The sequence below is a fragment of the Eptesicus fuscus genome, chromosome 8, assembly GCF_027574615.1.
Source record: "Eptesicus fuscus isolate TK198812 chromosome 8, DD_ASM_mEF_20220401, whole genome shotgun sequence".
In the NCBI taxonomy this organism is placed as follows: Eukaryota; Metazoa; Chordata; class Mammalia; order Chiroptera; family Vespertilionidae; genus Eptesicus; species Eptesicus fuscus.
Window position 1 is genome coordinate 77,481,563 of NC_072480.1, and position 10,689 is coordinate 77,492,251.

The window sequence follows — 10,689 nt, forward strand, 5'->3', positions numbered from 1 at the left end:
GTCGGCCTGTGGACTGAAGGGTCCCAGGTTCGATTCCGGTCAAGGGCATGTATCTTGGTTTCGGGCACATCCCCAGTAGGGAGTGTGTAGGAGGCAGCTGAATCGATGTTTCTCTCTCACTGATGTTTCTAATTCTCTCTCCCTCTCCATTCCTCTCTGTAAAAAAATCAATAAGATATATTTTTTTAAAAAGTGTCAAGGTCATGAAAGACAAAGAACTGTCCTAGATTACAGGAGGAGCCTCACATTCAAATGCACTGTGGGATCCTGGACCAGAAAAAAAAAATTAGAAGGAACAACAGGAGAAAAAGGAAAAGGATGTAGATGAGAAGGCAGCACGTACCAACGTTAAGTTCCTGGTTTCAATAATCGTACATGGGATCTTTGTACTATGATGATATACTTTAGGGGTTTAGGAAAAACTGGGTAAAGGGTATATGGGAACTCTTTTTTGCACTGTTTCTAGAAGTCTAAAACTATTTCAGAATTAAAAGTTTCTTAAAAATGGACCTTTTGTGATATAACCACAATGTCATACAAAAGTAGCAATAATTCCCCAGCACTGTTTTGTGTAGTTAGTAGGTTCAAATCAGGATCCAAACAAGGTTCACATCTTGCATTGGCTTGAGTTGTCTCTTAAGTCTCATTTCCTCATAGGCAGCCAGTGACTTGATGCAAACACCAGGTCTCTGTCACCTATGAGTATGTCTCATGTTCCAGATCTGTCAGTACACTTCCTCGTGGTGCCACCGAACGTGTTCCTCTACCCTCCAATGTTCTGCACATGGGAAAGCAGCTGAAAGGTTTGACTAAAAAGCTCACCGTCTTAGGGAAGAATGCTTCACAGATGGTATTTTTCCCACTGCACTCAGAGCACCTGAGACTGACCCTGTGCCGACACCGTGTTCAGCCTGTGAGAGCCTGACCCCTCCCTGGTTAAGTTCCCGTTTCATTGGATGGTATCACCCACTCATGATTTTTTGCCTAAAGCAATTATTTCATTAGGAATTGCGAAATATTCTGCCATCCTGCCCTATAGTAACTGGAACTCTTCTCTACAAAGAATTTACCCTCATCCTCTAGGACTATTTAATTATCCTCAAATACAGCTGAAACAGGAAAAACAGGATACGGGCTTCAATCTTTCCTTCCAACTGACAATTTTAAGTCACACTAGTTACCTTCAGGCGTCCCGTAACCTCAAAAGCAACCCACGTGTTTTTGTTTGGGGAGAGGGGCCTTGCTCTTTTGAGTTTCACAGTGGGTTTTGTATATTCAATGTGTTTCCATTGATTACATTCATTATTTTTTAATACTTAAATTGTCCCACATTGGCCCTTACATACCGACTCTTACATCCTTTGACATGATCCATAGGCTTCAACAGCTTCCCTGTGAACAGCACTTACTAATGCCCTCGCGAGCCTCGGTTTGCCTCTCTGTTGACTAATGAGTTTGCCGATCACTGCCTTAGGGAAAAACACTTAAAAAACATTTTAATAATGTACTAATGTCTTTAACCTGAAGTCAAAACTTCTGGGTAAGGGTAATAATACCTTACAGTAGTGGTTGGCAAACTCATTAGTCAACAGAGAGGCAAACCGAGGCTCGCGAGCCGCATGTGGCTTGTGAGCTGCAGTTTGCCGACCACTGCCCTAGCACATACTATATTATCTAGTGGAAGGCTCAGAGTAACATATTCTGCAGTGGAGTTTTTACAGAATGAAAGCCCCCTCCTAACCTAAGGGGACTCTCAACGTAAGACACACACAAGGAAAGAAACTTGACAGTCGATTGCTCTATTTCTAGTTTCTTTCCAGTGCATTAACCATTTTTGTCTTATTTATGCTTCATAATTAAACCACTATGAGACTATGTTGATATACCATGTAATTTTTTTATATATCACATAATCTTCTTGGTACTTTAAATGCCAATGACACAGTAAGTACATTTTAAATATACCGTAACTATGGGACAGATAAACCACAATCCAGGTTTTAAATCGCAAAGTATTGCAAACAGTACTCAAAAACTAAAACGCTTGAAAATGCAAACTTTAAAAAAATCAACCAAGAGTGTATACATACGAAGGTTGCTGTCGACTGGATTCTTATTAACGACTAGGTCACAAGCAGTTTCATTGACTCCATTATGGACAGGCTTGACCAAGAGAGAATAGTTTCCAAATTCACCAAATTTGTACTTCAGCCTATAAAGATTAGGTAAAATTAAGAAAAATTATTAGATCAGGAGAAAAAGAGCTGGATTTTGGGTAAGTAATGGAAGCAGAGTGACAGGCATCCCTGGGTGCAGACCAGGAAAGATAAAAGGAAAATATTTTGAAGGAAGAAAAAGCTAAAAACCCAGTAAGAAGAAAAGCAGGGAGAAAACAGACTTCCGTAGGTCACAGCAAAGCAGGTACAAACCTACAAACTTCTCTCTCTTCCAATGTGTCGTTGAGTTGCAGGATGGATGTGTGCTGGGTGCTCACAGCCACAGGTGCCACGCTGGGCTTCCCAGGTTTTCCACTCCCAGAAACACTGCCCAGAACCTGGGGCAAGCACTACAAAACAAAAGCATGAGCACACTGTCGGAGGTGCCGGGAAGTCTGCTGGGTGTTGGAGGACACGAACATCCAACCGAAGATCCCGAGATGACTTTTTTTAATATTTATGAAAAAAAATTGTTAAATTTCAATAATTTAGATAAAATTTGCCTGTGTAACTATGTGTTGTCATGGAATTATACAACCTTTATTCATAGGTAGATTTTTCACATAATTAACAAATACAAAGCGTACATTACATCTTGCATTCTACTGTTTTGATTATTATCCTATTAATAAAAGCCTATGTGGTCATGATGCCCTCACACCAAAACGGGCGATCACCAGGAGGCTGGGTCCACAGTGGGCGCGCTCGGGTGGATGGGGCTGGATGCGTGCAGGTGGGCGGGGGCTTGACGCTGAGTGTGTGGTGTAGAGGTGGTTCCCACGTCTCTGCATGGCGAGGAGGTGGCTCTGGCCTACCTCTTTGGGGCAATCCACTGAAGAGCCCCAGATGGGTGGGTGGGGCCTACCTCTTTGGGGCAATTGATCGCAGGGCTCCTGCACTGTGAGAGGGCACAGGCAGGGTGGGGGCTGCCTCCCCCTCCAGTGCATGAATTTCGTGCACCAGGCCTCTAGTTTAACAAATAAATTTCCATGATTCTACACAATTTGCATATTTATAACTTTTAATGATTGTATTATATGTCATCAAATATTACAATTTTGCGTTTTTAGGCTGCTTTCAAAGCTTGTTTTATCTTTTTATATGTACTTTATATAAATCATATTGTAAAAATAAATATACAATTTAAGTATATTATATATATTTACAATTTATATAAGTTATACTGTTTTAAAAGATCTATATATGGCACTTTTATTCATTTAAATTCTTTCCCTAAAATAAACCTCAAAAAATAAAATTACTGGATAAAAAATAATCATTTTAATGGTTCTTGTTATATGTGCCAAATAGTACTCAAGAAAAATTACAATATATTTATTTCTCACTAGCCTTCCCAGGATTTAAAAATCATTCTTAATGATATCACAACATTAAGATTGCATTTTTAAATTATCAGTAGATTAAATAAATCAATATTCTTTTGCAATTTTGTGTTCTATGGTATAAGCCATCTTTTAAACACCAAATTCCCTTGGATATAATAGTAGAAATGTCCTCCTCATATACTGTAATATTAAACTTTTAACTATCAGCTATTTCCCCACTCAAAGGCTTTCCTTTTCATCGTGTTATATCGTTTTTAATTACAAGTGTTTAAAGTTTATTCAGTCGTGCTAATCTGTCTTGTCATTTCTTCTGTTGCTTCATTAATTTAAAAATGTAACTAATTACATCTGCCTTTTTTAGTATTTTTTAAGTTGTGGAGGTTTTTTAAAACTTGAATCCACTTCAGGCATTTGATAGATGGTATACAATAATTCTAAATGCCTTTCCCCAGTGTTTTCGTTGTAATATGTTAAATTCTTATGTAAATTAGCTTTTGCTTCTTACACTTACTTTGGTCCTGGTCTTCACTTTATATATATATATTTCTCTCCCCCCTGCCCCCAAGAGAGGAAGGGATAGAGATAGAAACTTCAATGATGAGAGAGAATTATTGATCGGCTGCCTCCTGCTCCTCCCCCACTGGGGATCGAGCCCACAACTTGGGCATGTGCCCTGACTGGGAATCGAACTGTGATCTCCTGGTTCATAGGTCGATGCCCAACCACTGAGCAATACCAGCTGGGCTTCACTTGTTTTTTTGGCTACCTAGCCAGCTGTAGCTTCACAAGAGATTTGACCTGGTCTTCATGATGCCCATTCTCCTTTTGGGCTGTCCTCTGATTCTCTTGCTCACTTACTTTTTCATATAATTTTTGGAATTATTTATGCAGATTCTATAAAGTATCCATTTATGTATTAATAACAATTGTATTAAATGTATGAATTTGGAAAGTGCTGCCACTTTCCCTATGTTTAGTCTTCATATCAGAGAGTTTTGGCTATTGCTCCATTTAACCTCTATTTTTTTCCATTAAAATTTCATCATTTTCTTTTCATATGAGCTCTAAAGATTCCTCAAGGATAAAAATGTCAACATAAATAAATCTTTAAATATGCTAACTTATGCCCTAGCTGATTTAGCTCAACGGACAGAGTGTCAACCTGTGGACTGAAGGATCCTGGGTTCGATTCCAGCCAAAGTCACATGCCTGGGTTGTGGGCTCGGTCCCCAGTAGGGGGCGCGCAGGAGGCAGCCAATCAATGATTCTCTCTCATCATTGATGTTTCTCTCTCTCTCTCTCCCTTCTCCCTTCCTCTCTGAAATCAATAAAGAAATATCTTTTTTTTAAAATGTTAAATATGCTAACTTATTCTGCATGTTAGAGTTTCATTTAAGACGTTTAAACCCATATTAATTAGAAAGTTTGGATTGCATTTCTTGTCATCTCTTTGCCGAGTTTTAAGATGAACATCCAAACTATACTGCAGAACAAATCAGATACCAAGCCATCATTTTTTGGGGGGTGGTATATGCAGGTTAATTTATATAGATTGAGAGTTACTTATTATTTGAAAATGTAGAGAATGTTACCTATTTTTAGGGAGAGGAATTTGTTATAATTTTCCAGATTTCTTAATCAGCTGATCTATTAGTGTTCTCAATTTCTTGAATTAATCTTGATATTATTTTTTGAAGGAAATCAAGTTTTGAATTTCAAATTTATCAGCCTTTAATGCTTCACTGGACCATAATTATTTTAATTACAGTGGTTATATATACCCAGCTAAAAGAAATTCTTTATCATCATGAGCCTCTGCACTGTCCTCATCACCTGGCCCTGGAAGAATACCCAGGTGCCTCACTTCCTTCTCTGGTTATGCATTAGGCAAAGGAGTAAAATGAAACATGCTCCACCAATCCTGCTCATCACTGAGAAATGGGTTTTTTTTTAAATATAGATAGTGGAAAAGATAAACAAATGTTGCTCATTGCCAGGCATTCTCCCTGATTATATTTCCTCTGATTATATAGCCTGTTTGTTTCTTTACCTATAGAACTAAAGTTAACATGTGAAGGGGCACAGGTATGAGCATCAAGGATATATCAAATTATCCCCAAAGTAAACAAAACTGTGAGCATGAACACTCTACCTACATGATAACAGCGTTCAGAATTCCAGTAGACGGTCAAGTTTGTCCCAAGTAGTTCATTATGGATGAGCAGCAAAGCCTGGTCCATCTTCAGCTCTACATGCTTTTTTCCGTCTAAACCTGGCAAGAATTAGAAAAAAAAAATTTTTTTAAATCAAAGAAAAACAAAGCGCCTGAAAATGTGTTTGATACAAAGTACACCTGTGGGAATGGTGGCTTCACAGGAGTGCTGCTTACATGCCTGCATTCTGGGGTCTCTGGTCCCTTACTGTGTGTATACACAGATACGCATGCGTATACACACACCCACAGATCCCCTTTCGCACAAGTGCCTCCACCACACACGGGACCTCAGTCAACACCAGTCACACCCAGTGTGTAAAAGAACTGTGTCAGGACCTTACATTCATCAAGTGCTAAGATGTGACAGGCACTGAATTTAGTAGTTTCCACATATCTTCTATTTTTATAAGACCATCTCATGAGTTAGGTATTTTCTCCATTTTACAGGTGAAGAAATTATGGCTCGTAAGGGTTATATAACCGCCCATGGGCACAGAGTTTTTCTGTGAAATGTTTTGAATTGCCCAATTTGTGTGATTCCAAAATCCAAACTTGCCTTGGCCACACTCATCAGCTCTGAGTGCAGTATGGGCAGCATGAGACCAGCAGAACCCCAGACCTACGGTCAGGATGAGCAGGTCAGCAGGGTTCGTGTGGGTTTTGCACGCCCTTTCACCGAAGTCTGAGAAGCCCTGCTTTATATCACTTTGGTTTGGAATTATGAATCTCCTTCTAGCTTCCACAGCAAATTTGGGGCGGGTAAGGAGAGAGGATAAGCCTCCGTCTGAAAGGCAGAAAGATCCAACTGCTCAGTGTGCCCTGGGCTTAACGCTCCCCATTTTCTTAGGTGCTCTTAGGAGTCCACCAAGACATGCACAATCTAAATTTAAGTTTGTCAAATTTGGGGGAAAACGAAGTGAACTAATACTAGCTAAAGCTGAAGCAAAACATTTCATTGAGACCAACTGGGCCATTTATATCTATTACTAGAGGCCAGGGGCATGAAATTGTGCACAGGTGGGGTCTGGCTGGCCCCATGGGGCCCGATGGGGGAGGGCGGGGGGGCCGAGGAAGGTTGGGGGGGGCCGATCGGGGTCCTAATCGGACTGGTTGGCTGTCGCAGTGCGCGTCATAGCGACGGGTCGTTCCGGTTGTTCTGTCGTTCCTGTAGCTTGGCTTTTATATATATAAATATTACATGAAGAAGAAATGAATTGACCCTCTAGCTTCTAGGCAGAGGGAAAACACAGGAAACTAGTAACACAACTAGGAAGGTAATAATCTAGCCTCTTTTATTTAGTAATATGAAAGCTTCCTTCAAGGCTTAACAAATAACAATAAATACAAAAGCCCTGGCCCCACTCCAGACCAATTAAATCAGAATCTGTACCCCAACCAGCAAGGTTTTTAAATGTTCCTCCCCAAAACAATAACAAAAACTCCCCAAGTATCCTAATATGCAGCCAAGGTGGAAAACAACAATCAGACTATGAGTGCAAAGCCAGGGGATTTTGACCTCTTAGTACTTTTTGAATCATTTGAATGTATTTTTTTTTAAATCAACGAGTCTGTATCCCTCAAACACACAAAGCATGCAATTCCTAAGCCATCCAATGACACTGAAATTGAGCCTGATGCTCAGTTTCAAGAAAAGCTGCCAACTCCTGACACAGCTGACTTTAGAAATATCAGGGTAACACTCAAGGAGCATTATCTGCAAAAGAGCAACTCCAGCTGGCTGGTGGATCTCAGTGGTTTGAGTGTTGTCTCATGCACCAAAAAGTCACTGGTTTGATCCCCTGTAAGGTATATACCCGGGGTTGCGGGCTCAATCCCCAATAGGGGGCATGCAGGAGGCAGCTGATGGATGTTTCTCCTCCTCTCTCTCTAAAATCACTAAAAACGTATTTTAAAAAATAGAGCAACTCCCTCCTCTTCTTCCTGTCTACAATGTCCAGGTGAGGATATAAACCAAATAAAGTCACCTTTCAGTAGCCCTAAGGCAGTGGTCGGCAAACTCATTAGTCAACAGAGCCAAATATCAACAGTACGACGATTGAAATTTCTTTTTGAGAGCCGAAAACCGACTTCTGCGCTTGGGCCACGAAGTTTCAATCGCACTGTATGTGCACGCCCTCACGTGGTATTTTGTGGAAGAGCCACACTCAAGGGGCCAAAGAGCCGCATGTGGCTCGCGAGCCGCAGTTTGCTGACCACTGCCCTAAGGTAACGGTAATTTGTGTATCTGACTTTTATTCCACTTCCAAATATTTAACTTCTGGTTCTATCTCTCTGCTCAGGAGTATCTTTGCTGGGCATATTTTAAAGGACGTAGCCTACTTAATTTTTTTTTTCTATTTTGAAGTAAACTTGAATCCTCAAATCATATGAAGATGGAGTTCTTAGCAGGAAGTTGTCCAGTCCAAACCTAGGCTTCAGGTGGCACGGAAGTTCTGGCTGTCCTTCACTGCTTGAAGGTTCTGAGGTGGATCACTTAAGAATACTATGTTCTTGCCCTAGCCAGTTTTGCATAATGGTTAGAGCATCAGCCCAGGGACTAAAGGGTCACAGGCTCGATTCTGGCCAAGGGCATGTACCTGAGGGTAGCAGGCTTAATCTCTAGCCTCTTTCTGGGCACTTGCAGGAAGCAACCAATCGCTGTGTCTCTCTCACATCAATGTTTCTTTCTCGCTCTCTCTCTCTTTCTCTCTCTCTCTCTCTCTGCATCTCTCCCCCTCCTTTCCACTTTCTCTAAAAATCAGTGGAAAAAATACCCTCCGGTGAGGATTAACAACAACAAAAAGAATACTACTGTTCTCCTTCACTGCATGCAATTACTATTTGCAAACTACTTTTCTTCCCCTAAAATAATTATCATTATGAATTGCTGCTAAAATACAAAGGAAGCGCACTGTACGGCTCTGTCCCTGGCATTGTGACTGGGCAGATTATGCAACCTCTTGGGCTGTTTCCTCAATTATAAAAGAAGGGGGAGAGGACCAGATTGAGTCCAGGGGTGGGGGAGGCAGCATACAAAACATAATCAGCTAACATACTTTTCCAAAATTTATCCTGTCGTCGCCCTACAAGATTCTGACTGGGGAGGAGAGGCAGTCTGAACTTCACCCTGACACCCAAACCCCCCTGTGTTCTGATTCAGAAAAAGGGTGAAGAGGGTTTGCTGTACTTGGCTGATCCCACAATCCCCGGCCAAAGTACCATCTGGGGAGGGTCTTAGGGTCCTCGTTCCAGGGGGCTAGAGAAAGGCCCTGGAATTTGTATTTTCACCATTTGCACTGGCGAGTTCCCAGGCTTTAGGGAAACAGTGGATAAGCTGAGTGCCTCTCCTCCCGGCCTCTCACTTCCCTGGCAAAAAAAAAATACCCGCACCAGACTCCTCCAGGCTGCGAACCTCCCTCTGTGACATCCCCACAGACCGCAGGGTGCCCATAAACCACAACCTCGACTCTTCCTCCGGTCACCCCCGAAGTAAAAAGTCTCCTGAGGGAGGCTGGGGGGAGGTTCGCTTGGGATGGGACTCCGAGTTTTAAGGACCCAATTCTGCGATCGCCGCCCTCCCCACGTTGCCTCCTGCTGAGTTTCATTGCACGCTCGCTGGCCGCTGGCCGTTCGCTCCCGACTGTAATCCCAGCGCCGAGCCAGGCCTTTCGGGGTCCAGCTCGGGACCGGGGCTGACTGGCACGGGGGTCCCGCAGCTCCAGCCGCGGGGCAGGGCGTCGCCCCGGTTCCCGCTTTCCCGCCCCGCAGCGTGGCACCGGCCAAGCCCTGTCCTCTGGGGAAGGGACTCCACTTGAGCGGAAGATCCGCCGCACACTGGCCCCGAAGAGCGATGCGCGTCGGATGCACCGCTCTGGGTCAGCCCCCGTCTCCTCCAGCTCTGCACCGGGGAGGGTCAGGGGCACACACACAAAAGTCGCCCCGAGACAAGGGGTGCCCTGCAGCCCCGGGCGGGCGGGGCGCGGCTCTCGGAGAGGTCGCACCCCGCTCCCGCCCCGCTCTCCCCGAGCTCTCGCCCTGGGGTGGGTGCCGTTTGGATGTCCACCCCCCCACCCCACTGCACGATGCTGACCCGTGGGGTGCCAGCGACAGCGGCCAACACGCTAACGCCAGCCTCCTGGTCCTGACACGTCCACCACCGCGTAGTAGAAACAAACATTCTAGTTCCGGAGACTCGCTTTTCGGAGCGCTCGCGCGGGGCCGGGAGGGGGCGTCGCGTCGCCCAAACGGAGGGGGCCATCCCGCGCCCCGCGGTCCCGGCAGCGGGAGGGGCGCGGGGGCCGCCGAGCCGCGCGGGCCGGAGCCTCCACGCACTCACCTCGCGTGCCGCGCTCCAGGGCGTCGCCGGAGGCCAGCAGCGCGGCGCTCAGCGCGGACGCGGCCAGCAGCAGCGCGGCCAGCACCCGGCCCGCGGCCCGCGCCCAGCTCATGCCGCCGCCCGCCGCTGCCGCTGGCCGCCGCTCCCGCCCGGGCGCCGCCTCGGCCGCCGCGCCGCCGCCGCTGCCGCCGCCGCGCTCCCGAGCTCTGCGCTTCTTGGAGGCGCGCGGCCGCGCGCCCGTCATCGCCTCCCTCCCGAATGCCGTCACCGCCGCCCGAGTCACCCGCGGGGGGCGGGGCGTGCGGGAGCCGGGGGCGGGGCCGGCCGGTGTGGGAAGGTCCCAGGGGCCGGGCCACGCTGGGCCCTGCGCTCTGGGAACCTTCCTAAGGACCTAAGCAGAGGACCAAGATTCTCTCCAGGTTGCGCACTGCCTTTGTCTCGGAGAAACATCCAGAAGAGAGGCCTCCCGCAGGCCACAAGCCACTACTCCCGTCTCTGATCACACCCCTGAGAGGCATTCTGTTAAATTCCTGCGTCTGGTTATTCAACATACAAATGGGTGTTGGTGTCTTCTGT

At 45.3% G+C, this 10,689-nt stretch overlaps 1 protein-coding gene across 4 annotated transcripts in view; it reads right to left on the reverse strand.

The window, feature by feature from the left end:
- The window catches only part of HGSNAT (heparan-alpha-glucosaminide N-acetyltransferase), a 30,987-nt gene extending 20,616 nt beyond the window's left edge, over positions 1-10,371 (reverse strand). For 3 of the 4 annotated variants that reach the window (XM_054720001.1, XM_054719999.1, XM_054719998.1), the window contains exons 1-4: positions 10,114-10,371; positions 5,719-5,834; positions 2,430-2,566; positions 2,091-2,212 (exon numbers count right to left, since the gene is read on the reverse strand). In XM_054720001.1, coding sequence (XP_054575976.1) covers positions 2,091-2,212; positions 2,430-2,566; positions 5,719-5,834; positions 10,114-10,357 — 619 coding nt within the window. In that variant the 5' untranslated portion in view covers positions 10,358-10,371. Of the gene's footprint in view, positions 1-2,090; positions 2,213-2,429; positions 2,567-5,718; positions 5,835-9,867; positions 9,890-10,113 lie in introns of those variants that run through there. The other variant, XM_054720000.1, reaches the window with a different exon arrangement.
- Between the last annotated feature and the right edge of the window lie 318 nt (positions 10,372-10,689).